General features: G+C 44.1%; 1 protein-coding gene across 2 annotated transcripts; it reads right to left on the bottom strand.

Moving 5' to 3' along the window:
• Positions 1 to 350: 350 nt before the first annotated feature.
• xrn1 (5'-3' exoribonuclease 1) lies at positions 351 to 22,714 on the bottom strand. Of its 2 annotated transcripts, none has more exons than XM_076745346.1 (40): positions 22,517 to 22,714; positions 21,205 to 21,437; positions 20,399 to 20,496; positions 18,777 to 18,886; positions 18,560 to 18,670; positions 18,396 to 18,481; positions 18,191 to 18,278; positions 17,808 to 17,976; positions 17,037 to 17,104; positions 16,500 to 16,637; positions 16,204 to 16,373; positions 15,889 to 15,978; positions 15,575 to 15,731; positions 14,669 to 14,788; positions 14,366 to 14,535; positions 13,492 to 13,609; positions 13,115 to 13,210; positions 12,446 to 12,549; positions 11,918 to 12,052; positions 11,273 to 11,435; positions 10,916 to 11,029; positions 10,509 to 10,607; positions 10,298 to 10,413; positions 9,999 to 10,145; positions 9,737 to 9,826; positions 9,470 to 9,605; positions 7,657 to 7,713; positions 7,410 to 7,542; positions 7,214 to 7,283; positions 6,918 to 7,113; positions 6,668 to 6,757; positions 6,463 to 6,546; positions 5,976 to 6,056; positions 5,664 to 5,801; positions 5,411 to 5,546; positions 5,134 to 5,306; positions 4,831 to 4,944; positions 4,602 to 4,707; positions 4,275 to 4,456; positions 351 to 4,160 (listed from the first exon to the last, which is right to left on the bottom strand). In XM_076745346.1, exons 1-40 carry the CDS (start codon positions 22,589 to 22,591, stop codon positions 3,813 to 3,815), a joined length of 5,109 nt encoding a protein of 1,702 aa, XP_076601461.1. In that variant the 5' UTR covers positions 22,592 to 22,714; the 3' UTR covers positions 351 to 3,812. The 2 variants fall into 2 exon arrangements, with proteins under 2 accessions (XP_076601461.1, XP_076601462.1); XM_076745347.1 differs by having other exon boundaries at positions 5,134 to 5,303.
• Positions 22,715 to 23,945: the final 1,231 nt, after the last annotated feature.

Below are 23,945 nucleotides of genomic sequence, written 5' to 3'. Positions count from 1 at the left end.
TCATTATGTAATGCCATTTGTAGCCACAGAGGCCGCTGTTCAGCAAAACGTACAGTCTCACTTTGCAGCAGGTTAAAATAGTACAAATGCAGACGGAGGATGGGGGCTGGATTTTGGGGTGAGGGAGGGCGAAAAATCAGTGATCCAGTCCAATCCAGTTTAAAGTTTGCTAACATTAGCCGGCATCATCTACTGGTCAGACCATGGCCTGGCTTCAAATGTCAATGAAAACATAAAAAAAGTAAATGGGATGTCCTGGTAGATGTAAGGATTTAGGATCCATCATGTAACAAAATGGAAAAAAACAAAACAAAAATGGCAGCGAGTGCCAAGAAGAAGCAGCCACGCCGTAACAAAAGAGTCACTTTAATTAAATGGATATGTACAGCACATTCCTGAATCAAAACATCATCTCTTCATATGGAGAGTTCTCTACTTTGTTTCATTTCCAAAATTTAAAAAAAAAAAAAAAAAAACAGATACACAACAGGTGTGCTTCAATTTCCGACATGTTTTAAAACCTCCCCATACAGCCGCACAGACTTGACTCACAGGGTTGGCGTAAGGACTTCAGTTGACAAACATCGAAAACATACTGTACGTCCCAAAAAACAAGGACAAAGGAAATACACTTTACGAGTCGCTACAGCTGCGTCCATCGCTGTAGCTCCACCACAAACATGACTGAAACAAGAATTATTCAGATTGCTTAGAAAAGACCGCCTGTAAAAACGGTATCCATAAAATCCATAGCTTCAAAAAGAAAACAAAAAAAGTCTTTAAAATGGAGATTTGATACGCGTGCATGTTTGTGTAAGTAAGTCCTGATGTGGAGAATAAAGCTAAGAATTTAAAATAGCCAAAAAGCTTCAGAAAATCACCAAAACCTGAAAGAATGTTCCCAAAAGCACCTTGGAGACACTTCATTTAGTGGGCACATGATGCAAATAGAAACGCTTTAATTCGATCAGTACGACACTGGCTGAGCTGCGTTTACACAGACACAAAAATCCCTTCTTTTCCAGCCTGATGGGAGCGCAAGTCATCTCTGTCCATCAGGGCTTTCCTTTTCCTTTGCACTTAGTCAAGATACTCAATGATAGTAAAGACGCATTAAAATGAAAACTATCCTGCATGTGACATCAGAATGGAACATCGGAACACATTATAAAATCCGAATTGTTGATTTGTTTCAATTTAATGTCAAAAGGACGAATGCGGAACATTTTTCCTCTATATTTAGGAGTGTGGTCTTTCGATTTGAGAGCCTGACTCATTGATTTCAGGCTCAGATTTTGTAATGCTTTCCCTCAAATCCCGCCTTTGCACTCAAAAAAGCTCCTGCTTGCACTCAGACACACTGTTGCTTGCACAGATTTCCTGCGCTTCAGCCACTCTGCTCACACGCTGGATGCTTGTTTGCTCGTGAAACGTCCGCTGTCAGATTTCACCTTTTTGTGCAATAATCCTGTCAAAATCCCCCAACCAAGAGAATGCCAGGTGTAGTGTTAACCACATGATGCCCTCATGCTGAAAGACCACACTCCTGTGTAAAGATAGAAGAAAAAGCCCAATATTCCATACTATTATGACCTGTGTGAGCTCCCATATTCACAGGAAACACACCTGTAACCTTAGCAGTTAAAAAACACATTAATGCAAGCAAGAAAAAAGAAATAAAGAAGGTTATTTTTTTTTGCAGCTGTGTAAAATCAGCCACAATCATTTGGTGCTTTTCCATTAAAAAAATGGAAAGACTGACTTTCTATCAAGGTGCTTTTGGAATCTGGCAGTGTCAAGGTTCCTCTCAACAAACACGACCGAATATTTTATAGACTGCAAAAATCAAATTTAATCTTCACAAGGTCCAAATGTAAGAATAAAACAGACACATCTGGCTATCTGACTCTGGGCTATGTGCTGGTGTATAACAGCTCTGCCGTGGCAATAACATCACAAGTACAATGTGTATATATGTGTGTGTGCGTGTGTGTGTGTGTGTGTGTGTGTGTGTGTGTGTGTTGGCGGCACTATTTCAATCTTGTCATAATTCTGCTACGTGTGCACTCATTTCTACTTTGGCTGTGTCATTATGGCATAAAGAATAGAAAAAAAAAAGAGCAGCAAGGCGTCAAAGGTCTGGTGGAAATAAAAAGCTGTCGAAGTGGATGGGAGGCGAGGAGCACAACGCAAAGGGAAACATTCAAACAGATGATCAACGTCGGCCTGATTAACACCACTGATCCAAACCTGACAAAGCTGCTGGATTCTGACAGAAGCAGCCATGATGGAAGATCCAGTTTGATCCAGAGTTAACACCCCCCCTAAAAAAAACAAAACGAGGCCAACGCAGCATCATACGGCTTCAAGCTACTTTTCTAAGGATGAACAGGTGGAGAACTGAGCAGGAAGTAGTTGCCACTGCTGTGCAAACGTGAGGGGACGAGGAGGGCTTCTACCATGGCTGCGTGTCCCTGAGAACCAAGATCCTAATTTGATTGATGAGGTTTCACAAAACATGGAGGACCGTCTGCACTGTACGATCGGGAGCATGATAAAATCACCATTATATGATGTGATATCTATCTGATCTGTCCTGGCTGCTGTGGAGCCTGCTGTGCCTCCACAGGTGAAGTCAGCCCCAACTCTGCTGCCTCTCAGCAGGAAGTATGCAAAGAAACATTCAAGAGAGACGGACGATGCTGAGACTGACCGAGCGGCCGTAAGACAGTAACATTATTAACAACAATGACCACACTGATTTCTGATTCTACAGGCTGCATTATTCCCCAAAATGAAAACTGTAAAAATCCATTGCTTTGTTTCGCTCTGAGCCACAGAGTGAGTTTCTATGTGCTAGCGTTAGTACGTAGCTATTGAATTTATTTTTCCCCCACTTGGATTTTCTCTAAAATGTACATTTAATGAGTGCGAGCCTCTCTTAAGGCAGTGTTTCACTTCACGCTCTTCACTAGCAGGCAGACTTAACCAGTCCAAATCATCAATGTTTTTCACTTCTCATCCATTAAAAGGAACACTTTATGACAACTTGGGTTTCATTTTTGGAGCTCTGCCCAGCTGTTCTGTCAGTTATGAAGACCACGTTATCTCACGACATTGACTGCACCACAAAAAATAGGTCGAGTGCGGCAGCAAACATGGGCAGTCAGTGTGTGAACAAACGCACAGTTCTACCAGATCGGCTAACACGTTAGCTGTAACAGAGCTGATGGGATTAATAGTCAGAGCTACAGAAATGAAACGCGAGCTGTTTTCCTCTCAGTATGCTGAATATAGGCTAAATAAGAATCTGCTCCAAAGAGGAATCAGTGCATGAAACCACCCTCTATAAGGAAGACCCAAAGAAGAAAGAAAACATCCCAGAATGCACCCTCCTCTTCCTGCCAGTACGCTGGATTCCTTTCCACACCAGTAACACATTCCGCGCTGGGAATGTCGAACCACAGCAGCCATGTTTGGTAGACTCTGTGTCACTGGCAGAAGTGTGCTCTCCAGTGAGGAGGTGAGGGGAGTTTGAGTTGTGTTTTGAGGCCGACGGCAGAGTCAAAGTGGGACTCGCTTTGCTCCAGCGTGCCACACGAGAAAGGAAACTAACAGAATAAGGTTGGCTCTGCGCTCTGGTCTCACCTGAAGCCGCTTCTACGCTGAAATGCTGAGTGAAAAGACACTTTCACATTGACGAGGTTTCGATCAGAGATGCTGAGTCAGGCTTAAAACAGCAGCGTACAAACACCAAACACGCCTCTTTCTCCTCTCACACACACATACACACACGCACACATGCCAGCTCATCACTCAGACACTTTGGCTGCCTCGAAGTTGACAGCCAGCTTTCTGTGCTTCCTCTTGGAAGCGGAGCCAGGGGTGTGGCCTGTTGCTGGCATGTTTTGTCTGGGGGGTGTGTGCGGGGCCGCTGTCATCATGGAATGGCCGCCTGCCAGGCCAGGACTGGACGAGGAGGGGTTCGCGTTGGTAGGGTGCTGGTGTGGCTGGTCGACTTTACCGCCCTGAGCCTGTGATTGGTCAGGGGGCTGGTTCTGGGCTCTCTGCGATTGGTGTCTGGCCACAGTTTGGGCGGCGCTGTAAAACTCTCGAGATTCCTGATTCTTCTTGTTCGCCGAGACTCGCTTTTTCGTCACCTGTGCGGGTCAAAGGAACAGGAAGCTGGTTTTCAATGACTGTGGCGTTACTGCGTCAGCATCAGAAAACAGGAAGGAAAAATCATTCCACAAATGCCTCCGCTCGTACTCTACCTGTAATGGAATGAACTGGTGGTGTGAGGCGGCGGGCGGCGCTGCTGCCGGCTGGTGGCGGGCGGCACCAGGGAAGGTCCCTGCTGCGCCGCAGAACGGTTGGTTTTGGTGGTGGTGAGGGGGCAGCGTCATTCCCCACAGAGGGGCAGGGGCGTAACCCTGGTGAGGCAACAGCAAACCACCTGGAGACAAAGAGCCTTCTCATGAGATACCAGCACAAAAAAGCTTCACTTCCTTTAGTTCATTTCTGTTTACTGAAGGACAGCTGCTCCAATCACAGCCTCAGCAGCAGACTGTGACACCACACTGTCGCCAGGGAGGACTGACCTTGTTGGTTGAAGACAGGGGTCATGGCTCCCATGGGTGGGGGTCGTATCTGACCCACTCCTGGGTATAGAGGAGGTGGGAGGGGGAAGCCCGATCCCACTGAGTTCTAGATATAAGCCAGAGGACACAGACAGACACTTTAGTTGCACTATTCACATAAAAATGTTTGTGTTTTTGTGTGTGTGTGTGTGTGTGTGTGTGTGTGTGTGTGTGCATGTGTGTGTCGTACCAGTCTTTGGAGGGCAAAGAAGGCAGCTTTCTCCTTGGCATCGTTTTCTGATTGGCACTGTGGACCGTGAACCATCAGCCCATTGGACAGCTTCACCTGACACACTACTCGACCCTGTGGGGGCGGAGGACAACATCAGTGCCGCCATACAAAAACCAGACACACTGATGTGCAGTTCAACTGGATGGATTTATAGTACGATTATCTACATGTATTTGCTGAGGGTGTGTAATACGCAGGACAATGTGACACCAAAAAAAGTAAGAAAGCATTTTACACGTGTGCTGCATCACACTGGGTTACCTGTCTGTTGCCGATGTAGCTGAACTCGGGTGGTGCCATTCCTAACCTCACACAGACGCACGCCAGCTCTGACACCTTACTGGTCAGCGCAGCATTGGAGAGGTTGGCAGAGGGGGCTGTCGCGGGAGACGCTAATACAGCTGCATCGCCGTGGGGGGCGTTCATGTTCGCTGCTGAAGGGAGAACAGTGCACACATGGCTGAAGCTGCGTACAGACAGGCACCTTCCTGTCTCCTAAAAGGGTAGTAAACTTGTGGCGCAGTAATCAGTTACGTACCTAGTTTCTTGGACGATCGCCTCCTGTTCTGCTGATGGCCACCGGAGGCGCCGCTGTTAGCCATCTCCTGGGATGAGGGACTTCCTGTTCCAGCGCCGTCAATCTTTAGCATCTCCTTCAGCACCAGGGTCCCCTTCTACAACACACAAAACCAGTAGAACCATCCTGACCTGACTTAACGAGCAGTGATCAGTACGGGTTTGTACAATTGCACAGGCAGTTCTGTTACAGCTCCCCAAAGATTCTAACTCACCATGGCGAAGGACTGCGGAGACAACGGGCCATCTGACTGGCTGGTGGGTGCTTGCGGAGGAGCAGGAGGAGGTGGGGTCTGCTGGCTACCCTTAGAGATCTTGAGACTGGCTATGAGGTCCTCAAACTCCGTTGCAGCCTGAGTGAGAGACATATGTGAGGAAAATGTGACCCACTGAGGACAAATGTAGAAATGTCCAAACTAGATTCTGACCATTGTGATTTCAAAAAAGCTACTGGCTGCAAACCTTTGACACTTGTCCCTTACAGTTCTGATTAAAGAGAACAAAAGGGTTTACATTAGTATGTGTACCTTATTGGCTGTGTTCTGTGAGGGGACGAGAGAGTTGAGGTCTTCGTTTTTCTTCAACAGTTTGATGGCACCAACCGGGGCCTGTAAATTACACACAAACCAACATGACTCTAGCTACACGTCTATAAATACAGCATCTACTTTAAAACAAATAAAGCACAAACATATACATTAAAGCTAAGGTCTGCTTCCAAAAACACATCAGCACAACTCACTGTATATACACACAGACAAACACACACACACATAACAGGATCAAATCAAAACTACTGGCTTACAGTATCTGCACTTCAGGTGATCTTCTTCACCTGTACTGTGTTGTTGTAGGCTTATGTATCAAAGCGCTTTGCTATTACAGGTCAAAAACAAACTAGTTTTGAGGTAAACAATGGTCAGTCTTGTTAGACAGGGGTCTGAATCACCAGGTGATCTGCGAGCGTCACTTACACACCGATCACAAACGGTAACAGCATTACGTTTTACTCACATTATTGTGCCAGTGAGCAGGAGGTTGGTGAGGAGGGCCAGAGCTCTGCAGAGACTGCCACACGTTACTGTACTCTACTTTACTCTGATGAAGAAGTGGAGACAGACAGAAAATTAGAAAGTGTCCCACATATATTTGTATGGTCACATGGTGAAAAGGGCACACAGAAGTGAGGATGTCTAAACACAGGTGGGCCTGCTCTTACCTTGGCCTGTTGTTTCTGGATGAGACCCTTAGAGGGGGAGTTCCTGTTGCCCTGCGAGGCTGCCTTCACCACACCGTGCTTGTTGTTATGCTGCACATCAGGAGCAGAGAGGTGGAATGGAGAAAACAGAACACAGAGACAAAGAGGGTTGTGTGGCAGGTAAATAGAAAATGGCGCCATCTGAGAAACAACATGTCAGTCGTTTTTCAATTTCACGCAAGAAAGAAAAGCTGTGCGGCTCCCCTCTTACCTGTGTGGGTATGAAGAGTGACCGTGGAGAGTGGTTCAGGCCGCCCAGCTGGCGCTGTGAGTTGAAGTTCGTGGCTGCAGCGGGCTGAGGTTTGACGATGGCGGTGAGTTTGTGGGAGGTGTGATCCACCCGGGCTCCGTGGGAAAGGTTAATGAGAGCGCAGGGAGGGAGGCGGTAACCACGAGGCGACTTACACCTGAGGACACGGGCCAATGACACAGCAGTCACATGCGTGCTCAGAAATCACTGTGGTGTGGAGTGTTTCATTTGCACATACACATGGTCCGTGTTACTACCTGATGTTGAGACCTCCAGCAAATTCTTCATCAAAAAGCACTTCATAGAGAACCTCTGCCTCACGCTCCGCTGGACGCACAGACACACAGATCATAAACCGTGAGAATTACATATTCTACGTGTATATTCCCTCTTAATATCATGCTCCTGCACAGCCGTATGAAGGAACCAGGATGAAAGTAACTGTGTCCTCACCTCCTTTGATGCCGATGATTGTTCCTCTGAGTCCCAGTGGGACGCTGAAACTCTCCCTGATGTTCACGACTCTGTCAAACAGGCGATACTCTGAATCCGGGTCTGGAACCACACCCTGCTGCTGCTCCAAGGGCTACAGCAAACACAGGCATTCATAAATACATGTTCAGTGCTTTGTAAACATGTATGTGCGCACACACACATGTCTTTACCTAAAGCAACAGCACACACAGGTAAATGTACTCACCCTGAAGAGGAGGTGTGGCTTGACTGTCACACGGACTTTCTTGGTGCTCTTCTTCACCTAAGAGACGAAAGAGAGTGAGGGAGAAAGAGGATAAAGAGAGAGGTGTGTGAATGGAGGGACTGTGAGTACAAACAGGAGAGCTTTGGATTGTTAATGTGAAATATGTCAGAGATCAAGGAAAACTACACCAAAGCCTGACACTGGCATCTCAATGCAATGAGAGATGAACCAGGTGTGTGGTATCTCCACATTATTGACCAGGTCACACGATTCAGTCCAGACAGCTTTCTGCCCACTATGAAATCTTCTGAAATAGCGAAATACTTTGTCAATGACTGGATTAAGTGTGCACGGTCCATCTCCGAAACTGTTCAGTCACAACCAAGGAGAGTTTACCAAAGATGAGGTGAGAGACGTGGAATGAAGACAGCCCATGGAGCAATGCACTTCTGGAGTGTCACAACCAGACACTGACTGAGATCATGATGAAAGTTAAGACAAGTCACTGTTGTTATTGGAACACTGTGATGGACCAGGCTCTTATGGCAAAACTCATCAGTCGGTTTCCGGACAGAACGCCAACCTGCCGCCTCGCCTGTCTATGTGAACTATTCAACCCTCAGCTTTAGAGGGCATGACAAAAAGAGAGTGCGTGGCAAAACACATCTCTGCTTTATATGCATCCAGAAAGGCTTTTACAGAAGCAGGATGTTCAGAAAGACGACCGAGCGCACTGCAGAAATACCTGCAGTGAGACAAGGTCAACTACAAATGAATTCAGAGTGGAAATGACCAGGAGTTGTCACTGGTCAGGACGGTGCAGTGGTGTTTGTCAGACATGGAGGAACATGCATTAGTCTGCATTATCTCAGATTGACAAAAGTGAATATAGAAAGTGTGGATCAACATGTAACAAGGGATGAAAATGGCTGACAATAACACAGCCGACACAGAAGACACTGTAACTGATGTGTAACAAGGTTTGAGACCCCCCCCCCCCCACCATTATGGAAGCTCAAAAAATGTGTGTATGGTCTGGCAGATGCTTCACTATACTGGCAGAGTACATAGTGCTGACAGCAGGAGGAAAAATGCCTCAAGTTGATCCAGCTGTTTTCTATTGGCTAGAAGCCCGCCATGTGGATGATTTCATATGGGGGGCACATAAAGTTTCTCCACATCTCTAATACCCCCGCTCAGATCTGCATTCCAAGTTGGACGCGGGGAACATGAAAACTTATGTTATGTGGGAATTTACTTTGTGGCTGTTGACAGAAAAGTGCAAATACACCAGGAAAAGTACATTCATCATATGCAGCATGTATATATGGACCCTTCATGAGCTGTGGAACAACATTCACCTCTTTGCGAGATGGAAAAGGATCAACTCAGGTCCAGGATGGGCCAAATCCTCTGGGTTGCCAGACAGAGCAGGCCAGATGTTTAACGGCAGCAGCTTGGCGGCAGGAGTGAAAAATGCGACCGTGCAGAGTATTCATGAGGCAAACAGGCTAGTGAGTAAACTTCAGCCAGAGAAGGTACTTCTGAACTTCCAGCACGTGGGCACAGAGACCGCCTTAAAGATGGTTGATCAGTCATTTGGAAATCTTTCTGACAGACGCACTCAAGGAGGAAACCATTGTGTTCTTTTGTTTATTGGCTGTCGGACGGGACTGATAGTGCCATCTTTCCTGCTGCACTCTTCTCTGAACTGACTACTGCTGATACTGAACATTCTGCACCAATAGATGATTGTTTTCCTTGTCACATAACATGGATATTGCTTAAATTTGATGCTGTGTACGTCTGTTACCTTGGTTTTCTCCACTGCCTCCTCGATCCTCTCCACGATGGCAGAGTCCAGCACCTGCAGGTCACATGACGCCCTGCTGACGGAGCTCACCGGGTGACTTTTCAACCACAAAGTGATTTCAGCGACTTTCTCCGCCCTGTGAGGTAAACAAAGCAGGGATCGCCAATAAACACACCCTCAATTCAATGACTTCAGAAAACTCTGAGGGCCAAAATCACAAGGGATTGACTGCTCTTAATAATGTGTGTGTGTGTCTGTGTGTCGTACCCATTCTGGTCCAAATCAGGCCAGATGTCATCTTCATAGAAAACATCATCATGACTGTTTCTGGACACTGTGTTGAATACCTCAGAAAACCTAAAAAGCATTAATAATAAATGAAATGAGCCTGATGGTGGATGAACAGAGACGAGGGATGAGTGAAAATCGCCTATCACAGTATGTTCAATTCTATGTCACCGTAACGGTACACATCAAGGTACAGTAAGTGTTATGTAAATTCAATGTTGTTTGTTTGTCTGTTATTTACCTCTCCAGGTATTCAGCCAGCAATTCCTCCACAGCAACAGAGTAGAGCCACTCCTTTTCAGTTCTCTTGGTGTATCCTGGAACCTCCTCGTTCTTCTTGTTAAACTTCAGGTTGAGGCCAATGTTCGCTCTTTGCTCCCCGCAGGGACTGCAAACAATGAAGAAGGAAACATTGGTGCAAAATGTAGAAGGCGCGTGTCAAAAACAGGCAGATTCAGCAGAGGGGTTTGACCCGCTCAGACTGCAACTTCAACGAGAAAATTGCTTTAACGAGTTTCTGAAAGATGACTGAACACTCACTTCTTCTTTGAGCCTCTGCCAATGAAGATGCTCCCTGCGAAGCGGGACACGAGGTAGCTGGTGATGCCAAGACGGGACGCCAAGACATATCCAGGACTGTACTTCACACAGTACTTCTAGAAAACACATACGCACACAGACACTGTATGGGTGAGGCACAAGAGGTGAAGGCATGGAGAGTACCCTCAGAGTGTGTGTGTGCGTCTCTTACATGCTGATTCTGGATTAAGTTCTCCAGCTGTGGCTCGTGTGGCAGGTTGAAGACCACTCGTACCCGACCGTCTTTGATGACATCACTAGAATCTTGCACCTGTTCCGTAAATGATTGATTATTGAAAAGTAGTAAAGCTCACTTCACTATTACTCTATTTTGGGATGAGTTTGATAGAGGACTCAAACTTCTCTCTGACGTCAAACCAAGACTCTAAGAGAAGAGTGGGTCAGTATTATCGGATTATTTATGACGAGGCCAAACCAATTCTTATTTGTGACACAGATAATTACAGAACAATAACATTCGGCTATTTTCTGTTCAAATCCAGCTTCATTTGACCTCTGAGCAGCTGGTTCTAACCACCCATCATCGTCTGACTGAAGCAGAAAGCTGAGCACATATACCTCGCCCATGGCACCGTAGTACGGGTTCCCCACCATGAAGACAGTGGTTGTTGGAGGAAAGAGCTCGTCTAAGCTCTTAAAGCAGGTCAGAGACGAGTTAAAGGTCTTGATGTCCTGAGAAGATGAAGGGAAATGTTGGTGAGTCAGTACATTTTTAACCAATAATATTAAGTTTCAGGTAACATCCTGGAGTATGAGGATGTGAATAAACAGCATGGAAGCAAAAATCTAAAATCTCTCCCTGACTGTAAACAGTAATTTTTGCGATGAACACACTACATTCATGCAGCTGAACTGGTCACAGGTTTCCATTCCTTTTTCGCCGTGCATTTCTTTCTTGTATGTGTACGCATGTACCTTAACCACTGTCTGGTAGGCGAAAGGGAGGACCTGTTTGGCCCACTGTTTCTCCAGTTCCACCACACCGTTGGCTTTGGGGACGTACTTCCTTCCCGTCAGCAACTGGCCATACAAAACCACCGCTGTCTCGTTCACCACGATGCCTTTCCTCCTCAAGAAACTGCAAGAAGGCAAAATCACTTTCAGAGAAGAATAACAAGCACGAGCAGTAAGACAGCTGTAAGAACTGGTCTTAGGAATTGAACACAACATACAAGAGCGCAAAAACATTTTCTAAACAATATTACTATAAAAATATTTTCAGCTCTATTTTCTTTATTCATTATTATATAATATTGATATAATAGTATCCTATACTATATTAAATACACACTATCATATGATATCTGACAGCATCATATTACTCTTATACTATTCTTTGCTGCCATTGCCTGTAATTTTGTGTCCAATTGCTCTCGTATAGTTTCTTTTTTCTTCTATTCCTCTGTCATGCACACTCAATTATTCATTCTCTTTAAGTTTCTCTATTTATCTGTACTTATAATACTGAAATACCTGAATTTGCCCTCTGGAGGATCAATAGAGAAATATCCTATCTTATCCTCTTCATTGATAAAGCATCTTGTTGTTCGTTGTGCTTACTGTTCAGTGAGTCCCTGGACATCTTTCAGCCAATCCTTCTGCTCCTTGTCAGACAGGCAGGTGACTTTGGTGGGAGGGGGAGTGGAGGGCCTGTCGTAAACGCATTGGACACCAGGCGGCTCCTCGAGACAAAACCTGCAAAACAGAACGACACATTTCATTTCTAACAGCTGCCTCATGCTTTGTGGCGATACAAAGATAAACGCCAAACAGATTTGCATGTTAAGTTTGCTGATGGTGGGCCAGTTGTGACTGTCACTATCTGACATTTTTCAGCCACTCTGTGCAGAATCTGGCGCCCCCCAGTGGCGCTGTCTGCAGGGATCTTTTGCGGCATCCAGATTAAATGTTTTCCCCCCCAAAAAAACAAAACACAGGGATTCTATCAAAGGATATGACAATAACTTCTTTCCCTTCGTACATTTCTAACCATTTCATGGGTAGCATCTATCCAGAGTGTGCAACACCTGCATGGCTACAGAACGATGCCGCCAGAGTTGCAGCTTGTCTCCCACCACTAACACTTACTTGACTTCTCCATCGGACACTGCAATGACGCGAGCTTCCTCTAGATGCGGCCAGTTGACAAACACTGACTTCCCCAGTACTTGTGCAGCGACATCATCACATATCTAAGAGACAGAGAGGCAAAAACAAGACAAGACAGAGGAAGAGAGTACATCTGAGTTTCAATTTGATATATACGGCATTTAACAGAGACTAGAGCACACTAAAGCTTACTCCCGTTTGAAATGATGAAATCGTGCTATGAAAATTCAAAGCTGTAAATGTAATTGAAGCAGCATTTTACACACGTTCTCAATTCAGTACATGAAGGTATTACTCATTATTTAGGAGTTTTAATCATTTTTTTCTGCTCACAATCTGAGTAAAACTAATCTCTTTTGTGACTTTTCTTGACCGCCACCTAGAGGACGCTCGCATCACTGCAGTGTCAGATGGAGATGCCAAGTAGGAATTAACACTACCCGGTGCCAATAAGGATGTGATTGGTGACAACATGAGTCATAACAAAGAATGACAGCCTGGTATTCCGCTCATTTGACTGAAGATATTTCCAAATTGCCTTTCACTTTCACTGAGAAATATTTTGAGCAGCTCCCACATTAAGTCTGCAATAAATATTTTCAGCAGGTTTTTACAAAGTGAGATCAGTAAAAACAAACAAAAGCTCACCGGCTCTCCTTCCTGGCTGGGGAGGATATCCAGGATGGTGTTTTCCCCTCTGCTGCTCTGCTGGAAAACGACCACCCCACTCTTCTTCTTATAAAACTAAAAGTGAGAGAGCCAATGGACAAGAGAGAGGAAGACAACGCCAGAGAGGCCATAAAAAGCTGCAGCTTTCATTCGAGTTTCTATACCTGTTATCCTCTTTAATTCTTTTTCCAAAATAAGTTATTACTGAGGAACTTGTTGCCACTTTTTCAGTGAGGACTTTAGTATATAACTAGGGTAAAAGTATCAGACCCTGCGTTGGGGCTCAGATCCATGAAATGTAACCCAGCCATCCAACACCAATATATGTATATGTATGCGCACGCACACACACCAACCTTGTGTTTAATGTGTTGAAGTGTGGGGAAGCCACAGAAGTACAGGGCCGAGCGGTCGACAGGTCTGCTCATGTGGTCCAGCGGTACATGCCAGGCGTCCATGGGGATGTGTGTTTTCCTGTACAGAACGGACAAACTGATCAGCCTGCAGGGAACGTGAACTATGTGGGTATAACGGCTGAATTGTTCTTTTTGGCAGCATTTGTGTGTGAAAGTATGGACAAATGAGACTATTTCCTGATCCTGCAATGTGACAGTAAAACCATGACCAATCACAAACAGCAATTTCATTCGAGGTGAGGCTGAAAACACGTTCATGTAGCCGCTTCATTTCATAACGTGAATAAATGCAATTGAATATTACTACGTGTCCATCCTACTGAGAAAACAGAAATGCTGATATTAAAGTCAGACTTTCCTGATTTTCCACCACCTTTGTATCAGTACAATGTGGACAATACATGCACATGAACAATGTTAAGCTTCCCTCCATGCTGCCTGCACCCAGAGCCCCCCACTCTTTTAAAGCTGCACTGTTTGACAGATTGGACTGACGCTGTCAAACTAGGCAGTGCAGATCAAGCATGAATCAGGATTCTGTTACTGCACTGCCTCTTCCTCACCGCCAATATTATCAGAAACATATATTATCGTACTGTTTCGCTGTAAAACAAGAGATATGGGATGCCATTGCTTGAAACCAGACGAGCTAAAACCACGCATCATCCTTTTTCTGTTCTCTCTCCTCATGTAGCACCAATTTCATAAATATCTGTGGTGAAATATTTCTTTAAAGAGAAGAGACCAATTAACTTCATGTTCATCAGTCTCTTGGCTCTGGGGGAATATGTGTGTGTGTGTGTGTTGTGCCTACTTGACATGGCAGTGGATGATGTCAGGGAACAGCTGGGGCAGGGTGGAGGTGTATGTGAAGTCTGCGTCGCCGTCATATGAATAGACTGCGCACTCTGTGTGACAATTCCTGGCCTTCTCTTCTTTAGTCAGGTTGTGATTGCAGGGCTCCATGGCTGCTAATAAGCACCTCTGTTCAACAAATACACAACATACACACATGTAGTTATACTGTTGATGAGTAGGCCTTGTTAACAGAGAGGTGGTATTATTATGTCACCGTGTGTGTGTGTGTGTGTGTGTGTGTGTGTGTGTGTGTGTGTACCTCATCTATAAAGGGAATGAGAACCACAGCCTCCCATTCCTGCTGCTTGCCATTGAGGTCGGTTTTAAAGTCAGGAGGGTAGTACTCAATAATGGGCGAAAATTCACTGGTCATCAGGTGCTGAAACACCAAAAAACAACATATTATCATCTTTATTATATCTAGGGCTGTGCCGAATATCATCTTTTTAACGTTCAAAGCTTCGATTGAGGATTTCCAATGAACTTTGATGTCAGTTGTCATATTTTCTGAAGTTTTACCGTGGGATCATTTGTGTTTATTCATCCCAGAATACTGTACATTAGCCAGAAGCTAGCGAGCAGTGGCAGGCACCGAGGGTGTGTCTGTTTGTTTTCAGTTGAACTCAGAGTTCACCAGCCTCTGATTCTTTCTGCTATTTCCTTCCAGTCTCTTGTTTTTCCCTTTTCCTCTCAGTACATTCTTGAAGTAAAAGTACATTTCCTCTCTATTAAGCATTCAACAAAGACAGACCAATTATAGTAACGTGACATGTCGGGACATCTGCGGCTCGCTGCCACTTTTTAATCCAAAAGCTTAAAAAAAAATAAACTCAGAGCTCTCCTCCCGCTGTTAAACGGCTCCGGATCAGACCAGAATCCAGAGTGACTCTGGGTGTCTATTCCTCCAGCAGTTCTGGTCTGACCCCGTCTCTCTCCTCTCGCTCTCAGCAGCTGTCTGCTGGTGTCTGTCCCTCCGCTGCACCCGGTCCTCCCACACAACGCTGCAAGGCCCCATGATATGACGCACTCAAATGTTGATTTAGAATCACTAATTACTTCAGGTTTGGACTTTGTATTGACCTTCATATTTACAATTTGTAAGATTGAGTATGTGTACACATTGTACACAGACATTAGAGTGTATGCAGGGATAGGAGTTTGTTACCCTGTAAGACTCTGGCAGCAGAGCCTTGCTGGCAGCAGGCAGGACTGCCAACAGCTGCTGGAAGGGCATGAAGGGCTTCCCAAGGTCAAAGGTCAACTTCAACCCTGCTATATTCCTGATGTCAGACAGGAAGGGAGCGTAGTGGTAGGGGTAGTACCTGCAGAGACATACACATTATTTCAGGACTGATTTAAACTGAAGAGTGCAGATGGAAGGAAAACAAGATTTTTTTAATATAATCTAACTTCTCCAGGTCAATGGAATGAAAACAAACACAAAGCAGACACACAGTGACACATGAGAGAAGTTCTCACCAGCTCCAGGACTGAACCCCGTGGTAATAGTAGTGAAGGATCCACTGGATACCTTCCACATAACACTTAGCCTGTTTGGCTAGAAATTCGCTGCAAGTAACAGAATAAAAACAGATTTTAGGGTCACTCCAAATTACAAATGGATGTCAGGGCATCAAATACTTCAGTACACTCTTTCTCTAACCTGCTGAGTGCATTTGTTATGTCCTCCCACAATGTGCAAGCCCTAGATACAATCATCTTTTATATGAGAGAGCTCTGCCTCCTGTGTGTGTGTGTGTGTGTGTGTGTGTGTGTGTGTGTCTATACACTCACTCCGACACCACATCCACACCCATCTTGCCCATATAGTAGGTGCGCTTGTACTGTCTGAACTCCGTTTCAAACATGTCGTCCTCCTCTTCCTCGTCATCTCCGACCGCTCCTTTTCCTTCTCCAATCACTTGTTCTGGTGAGGTGAGATCTACCAGACAGAGAGTGGAATTCTACACACACAAGACAAATTATAGAAGTTATTAATTACAGGGATACGTGACCGGAAGTGTACTGCAGCCCCGCGTGTATGTAGGCATATATATATCTATCTGAAATACTTTGACATGACAGCAGACCTCTTGCTTGGTGGTGTCTTTGCTGGCAGCTTCCTTTTCTGCTGCCAGTCCGGCTGCCTCGTTCAGATACTTGTTGCCAACTTTACTCTCGAACCACTTCAGGTCCACAAACACCTCACTAAAATGTTCCCGGTCAAACTGGAGGAAAGAAGGAAAGGGGGAAGAGAAAGGAAGAGAGACTTAAACAATTACTTGACGTGGTTTCTCAAATAAATACCATCACAGAGCCCACTTCATTTCATATAATTTAACACCATGACAAACCTCTGAAGTACTCATGCAATGATTTGTTTCTATATCAATTACACCTGCATTAACACAGCAGCATCAGTCAGAGCCAAACAACAAAAATGAATATGAATTATTCTGCAAGGCAAGCAACAGACAAGACTAACATTTAAAAATTCTATCGTAGTTTCTGTCTTCTATCGTACAGCAGCACATAATGTTATTACGTTTTAACGACATCATTTCACATAACATGTCACTGACGATATTAATGGAGGATTTACACTCAGCTTTACAGTGTTGTCTCACCTCAGCAAGTTTCTCCAGGTATTTCTCAAAGTTTCTGAGGTTTAGATGGCCGTTCTCATTCAGATAACCTGAGGCACAAAGCAGAATTCAGTTTTTTTTGGTTTTTTTAAATAGACAACAATGTCTCAACAACAAAGTCTGGAATTTGCTGTATTTCTGTATAACTGTGATCAGATCTTCATTCAAGTCCTGACTTGAGATGAGAACTTGAGATGAAGTTAAGTATTTACTATCAAAGTCTCGTCTTCACCACACAAGGTGAGTCAGGTGGTAAAACAATGACCCCTAAATACACAAGCCAGTCTGCCAAAGACGGTTAAAGCTGAAAAAAAAAAATCAACATTTTGGAATGATCGAGTCAAAAGTCCAGATCTTAATCCAACAGAAATGTTGTGGAAAGACCTGAAGAGGACGGTTCATGCGAGGAAGCCCGCCAACATCACTGAGTTGAAGCAGTTTTGTCAGGAGGAACGGGCCAAAATTCCTCCAAACCGATGTGTGGAAGTGATCAACAGTTAACAACAGAAAAGTGACTGACAGAAATGCCATTAAAATAAGGTGTGTGCGTGTGTGTGTGTGTGTGTGTGTGTGTGTGTGTGGGAGAGAGAGAGAAAGCCAACTAACCAAGTTAAAGACCACTTGTGCACTATCAAACACTGGTGACCATTTTGGTCGCAGTTTGGAGCCCTGGTCAGTGTGTGTGTGTGTGTGTGTGTGTGTGTGTGTGTGTGTGTGTGTGTGTGTGTGTGTGTGTGTGTGTGTGTCTCTTACCCCCCAGGCTGGGCAGAACACTGATGTAGGTCTTGTACAGCAATGGCAAAGCATCATGACTGATGTGAAGATGAGGGAGGTGAGGGATGAAATCATTCCCCACGAGGAAGCCCATTAGAATCCAGTCATCGATTATTCGCTCCAAGTCGTAATCACAACCAATGTGGTTCTGAAAAACACACAGAAACACGACCACAATACAGATTACATGTCGTATACTGAAGTGGAACACATTAAGAAACAAAACCTTTGACCAAAAACATTCCCTGACACAGAAGTTGCTTTTTTTGGTTTCATGATTCACATGTGATCCTGCGTGATTATACCAGTGGTGTTATGCATGCAACTGTGTGCGGGTGTGTGTGTGTGGGTGTGTGTCTCACCCTGAGCTCAGAGAACTCATAGTCAATGTACTCCCTCATCAGAGACAAGTGAAGCAAGTGAAAAGTCGTCTCCTCTGGAGTTGTTATCCTGGAAGAAAAGAAAAGAACAGAGTTCAAAAATAAAGAACCAAACAGACATGTAAATGCAGACGCTAAAAAAACATCAATTAAAGTGAACTACTACTCAAAATATCCCAAAAAAAACCTTTTCTGGGACTTCTTTCCTCCAAACTGGACCTCCTCTCTGAGCAGGGAGAAGTTTGGCTCATGGCTGGTTAAACCCAACATTATCTACAACACAGAGCAGGACAGTGTGAGCACCCAAAGAGGGTCTGAGCAAGAGTAGACATCCTCATCCTCAGACCTTACCAGATCAGCATCCAGGCCATACAGGCAGTGTCGGGTGTTAGGGTCGTGACCTGGCTTCCTGTTCTCAGAGCGAATAAACTCCATGATCTTATGCTCTCCCTCCCCTGGAGTCTGTAAGGAAGAGGAGCGCAGACCTAGTACAAGGCTGGATCACAGTACCTGAACAATGGCACTGAAACTGCAGTGTCCACTTTCTTTAAAACAGCTTTGAACACACCTCATGACCAGACAGGTAGACTCTGACATTCTGCCACAGCTTGTCAGAGGAGAGCTTGTTGTGGACAAAATACTCCAGCTGCTTCTGGAGTCTTGCCATGAAGTCAGTGCCTGGAAAAAGGAAGTGTAATTAAAGGAGACACAGCCAACTTTCTCAGAACAGACACATTTATATCGGATATGTTAGCACTGACTGAGCGTGTACCAGGTCAGTAACACAGCACAGATTGTTTGTGTGTGACTGCTGTTACTTAAAGTCACTTTTAAATGAGGAAGTGCCAAAATAAAAAGGACACAAGCACATCACACCTTTCCTATGGGGAAAATTCCTGCACTGACATGGTGACACACATACAGTATGCTACTCTGGTTAAGAAATGATCTTGCATAATACGTATACACTGCTTATAGAGGTCAGTTATAGGATCTTCACAGTCTGGTTGTTTAGTCCTCAACGGTTTTATGAACAGCTTTTCACACCAGACAAAACAAACTGAATCAAACAGGCAAGCGTGATGCTTAAGTTTAGCAGAACTCTGCCACTTGTTGGGACTGACTAATGTGTGAAACTGTCCCAGATGGCACCAGTTTGCTGGATATTTGTTATTTGTAGCAACCTGGTAGTGGCTTGCTGCAGTGTGAAAACAGAGAAAAGATGAAGAAGACCCCCCCTCCTCAGAATTCTCACACACAAGTGAGTGCAAATATATTTAGAAATGTAACATTCGGAAGAGTTTTCCTATTAATAGAAGGTTAGAAAAATCTGATTTCTCTTCCCTGAAACGATCCTCACAAGTTCTGCTGCAGCTTCTCGATCAGTTTTCACTGGGAAAGCATCAGTCCCATACTGATATCAGATATGGGTCCGACAGTGAATCAAATAGCTGGGCGATGGGGCCAATCTATTTAATTCAAATCTATTAAGGAACTTAAACGTTACAAGTCTCAATCCTACAGTGCCCCACAATGGTCAGAGGACGTCATGATACAACTCCGAGTCTCACTGGCATGCACTTACTGGGACATCTTCAACAGAGACTTGGATAACAGGGTCACTGTCATTACGGACTATATCAATTTCTGCATTAATACCTCTATACTAGTCAACCCAATAAAGAAACATCCCAACTCCAAACCCTGGATCACTCCTGAAATCAAACTGAGCCTGAAAGAGAAGCATCGAGCTTTCAGGCTTGTCCCAGGACGGCAAACCGCAACATCAAAAACAAGGTTCTTAAAGCAAAACAGAAATTTCAGAACAAACTGGAGCACGAATTTGGCAGCATGAACACTAAACAAGTTTTCCAGATGGTGAAAGTTGGATGTGAACCCAAACACAGTCCATCAACATCAACTGACACAGAACTTTTCACCAATAAACTGGGGTTCAGTTTCAGCCTCATGTTACCTTACACATGACACCAACAACAACAGTAATAATACAACGGTGGTATTAGTAAGAATATTTTCTAAAAAGAGCTCTGGTATCAGTATCAGTATCAGTATCAGTATCGGCAGATAACCAAATTCAGGTATCGGATCGGAACTGAAAAAAGTGGATCAGCGCATCTCTAATTTTAACATGTGATGTTCACTTTGTGCAGAGCTTGAGAGCACTCTTACCAGGAGTGATACAGTTGGAGTCGAAGCGAGCCTCTGTGGGAAGCACCTCTCCTTTATCCAGAGCTTTTTTTATCTTGTCTTCTGCTTCTTTGGCAGACCTAGACACACAGACACAGACACCCACCCACACACACACACGCGCACACACACACAGGCAGACAGAAAAGACAGCAGGTCAAACTCACAGTCTCAGGCTGTTATCCTGTCTGTTGTCTGGGTTCTTCAGTCTTTACCGAGGCAAACATCCAGTCTGTTCGGGGCTCATTCTGCCTTATTAGGCAGTTTATACGGGGCCCAGGTTTACAACTGTGGCTCCACAAACACCACTGCTAAACCACAGAATGATAGCAGACATCGCATGAATATATTTGTGAACAGAGCTGTCATCGTAATCAGATAACTAAAAGAGAATGGGGCATTATTTCCACTTGAGATTCAACATCACAGCGCAAACATGTTCATAAAATTCCATTTCTTTATTTGGTCATCGCAAGAAATCTATGACAACCACTTAACTTGAACAGTTTGAGATAGGTAGATGACATTTATGGGTGAGAGGGCTAAGGCTAGTTTCCACTAATATCTACCATGGGGTACAACTTGTTCCATAATAATTCACTAGTAATAATAACATTTTGTTAATGCTCTGGCTGTAAAAGGAATCTGTGTTCACCCTTCCATCAGAAAGCCAGACAGACACACAAACATTTAAATCAGGTTTGAACAAGGTCGCGGAGCCAGGTCACATGACCTGAGGTGACTCTACACATAAGCCGAGGAAAGAATTCCTCCATATCCATCCTTACCTGAATCTCCGTCCTCTCTGCTGGTTCATCTTCGCCCTTGGTGCCACGCCGTCCACCGCCATGAAGAAAACCTTGCGAGGCTTGATGATCCTGAAGAGCACCTCCAGGTAATGAAAGATGTCAGCAAAAATCTTTTCCTCAGAAATGCGAAAGTGGACGTCCTCGTCATTCGGGTGGGAACACTGATGGATAATCCCATTCATGTCCAGGTAGAGATTGTCGAATTCTGGAATCTGAGCAACAGAAAAACAAATACAGTCACTATGTTGAAGAAATTGTTAATGTATTATGGAATATTGCTGTAAAGTGCCATGTGTTGGACTGTATTATATCTCTCAACAACAACAATTTGTATGAACAAATTGTGGGAGCTAAGTAATCTTTGTCAGTCAAAATTCAGGCTCATCCAGCCTGATATGGACAAAGACCTTAAAAGATCTCTCCGTGACATTTACATCTAGGTTTAGTAACAACTGGGGAGGGGAGGGGGGCTTAAGTGTCAGACAAGGGCATACAACATATTTTCCGCATGAAATATAACGCTACTGTCACAAAATGTCCTTCTGACCGTCCTAACACACGTATCGAAGCTGTATTACGCAATCAGAGTGACACTGAGGAGCGTCCAGCTGATGAAACTGCTGCTCAAGCACTGAAATACTATCTTCACTACAGGAAAGTAGTTCACTAGTCCAATCCAATGCCGCTCCATAGCCTAAATAACTAGCATAATTCATGTGAGGGAAACCAAAATGTTTTCGTGAATATCCGCCACTATCTGACGACATAATTAGTGTATTTTGAACAACTACACATACATTTTAAAGCACAGTGTCTGTAAGCTAGCTGGCAACAATAACTAGCTGCCCCCTCTACATATCTGTTGTCAACGTAAAGTTAGTTAGCTAGCTGACTGTGGGGGGTTTATTGTTGTTGAGAATGTTCTTGCCCAACAAAGAACTAAGCTACCCGGTGGTAACACATTTACTAAGTTATGTTTACTTTGACCAATTCGACGTTAAAATGTGTTAGACGTTAGAGGTAGAAGATCAAAACAGATAGCTAGTTAGTCTCGGAATTCGGCTAATGATGTCTTTAGCGTCACGTCACAGACATATGATAAATAATGGAGTCAAAAGTGTTTGGAAGCAAGACAGCTGTCCTGTTGACGGGCAAAAACATTAGTAAGGTCCGCGGGGTAAAAGTTTCACGGCCCGCTTTACTTAGCTCTCTGATAGCAAACAGCTAGCTAAGCTAGCGCAGTGGCTATCAGTAGATTGCGAAGCTAACGATATTCACCCCGGTTTCCTACCTGATGTTCCTTGACAACTTCACTGAGACATGGATAGCGCTCTGATATCCATCGGTAAAATTTCGGTACTCCCATCTTCACCACGAAAGTCTCAACCTCTGGATCAAATCAGTCAACAGTCCAAAATGAAAGGAGATGTTTGGCTGGGTAACTAAATACGGTCAAGCTTTAACTGGGTAACATGAGAACTTATGTCCGGTTTTGTTTCCATCGGCCGCTAACTAGCTTGTTGTCCGTGGTCCGTCTGCTAAAACATTCCGCCGCTGCTGGGAAAATAGTTTCCTTTTTTCCGTTTGATTGTGTCCTCCCTCCCTCACTGGAAGTGTCTCTATGGAAACCGATTCCCGCCAGAAAATATATGGCTGGAAGGAGGTGAAAAAAAAAATACAAACAAAATAATAAGAATATTAACTTGAAAAAGAAAATCATGAGATAAGCCAAAATGTTCAAATTAATTCAAAAGTCATAATAATGGCCTTGATTTTACTTATGTTATTGCTTTGAATATGAAAACGCGGAAACATCATCATTTGGACTTGACAAAAGTCATTATTAGAATGAAATTAAGAGAGAGAATCTCTGACTTAGCCCTGACTGTCTCATTTTGTCCAAAATGTTACATGATGAAACATAATTTTGGACTTTTTAAGTTAAAATTGTTTATTCTTGGGCTACTTTGTTTTCCCACAGTTTTGATCAGTCAAATATGTTTAGTATCTTCACAAATTTAAATATAATGTCGAGGTTAAAACAATTTTTGGGAACGTTTGGGAACTGAGGAGACCAATTGCTGTCATTTAGAGAGTGGAATGTTTTCCCATTCTTGCTTAATGTACGAGTCCAGCTGTGTAATTGTGGATTAATCAATAAAGCTGCACAGTTTAATTTATCGGCTGGATATTTTATTCAGCAGTATCTTCTAGTCAGCACTGCACTCACAGTCATGATCTTCCAAACTGAGCTGTGGACTCTTCCGCTGTCCATTCAACTTTCAACATCAGCTCCCTAATTTTATTAAGCTTGTAATCATTAATAAAATTTCTGAAGCTAAGAAAATTGATCAAATAATTTATTGTCCTAAATGAATTAGAAGCAAATTTTCATGACTGAGAATTTTTGGTTTTCCCTCTTTCAGTCGTCAGGTGGTCTGCTGATGTTGCCTGAGAGCTATTCTGGTTTGTTCTTGGTTCAGTTCTTTGTAGTTCACCTTCGTTCCTGGATCTGTGCTTATGCCTGTTTCCTCAGTTGTGTTGCCAGTTTTTGTGGACTGTATGAGCTTTAGTTTTTTTGTTTTGTCAACCCGCCTGTCTGGAGGCTGTGAAAGGCTTCAAATATTCTCTGTTTCCAGCTTCCCTGGTGTGGACATTTGCTGCTTTTCATCGGTTTATATTATTGTTAATTGATATCTGACTTTTGTTCCACTGGTTGA

The sequence above is a fragment of the Chaetodon auriga genome, chromosome 12, assembly GCF_051107435.1.
Source record: "Chaetodon auriga isolate fChaAug3 chromosome 12, fChaAug3.hap1, whole genome shotgun sequence".
NCBI lineage: Eukaryota > Metazoa > Chordata > Actinopteri > Chaetodontiformes > Chaetodontidae > Chaetodon > Chaetodon auriga.
Note: the sequence above shows the minus strand (reverse complement) of the source record. Positions and strands in the feature narration are given on the sequence as shown.

Coding starts and splice junctions, on each gene's coding strand:
- xrn1 (XM_076745346.1), bottom strand. CDS start 22,591: ATGGGAGTACCGAAATTTTACCGATGGATATCAGAGCGCTATCCATGT. Junction 18,887..20,398: donor CTCCAACTGTATCACTCCTG/GTAAGAGTGCTC, acceptor TCCTTTTTCCAG/GCACTGACTTCATGGCAAGA. Junction 4,457..4,601: donor CCCTGTCTTCAACCAACAAG/GTCAGTCCTCCC, acceptor CTTTGTCTCCAG/GTGGTTTGCTGTTGCCTCAC.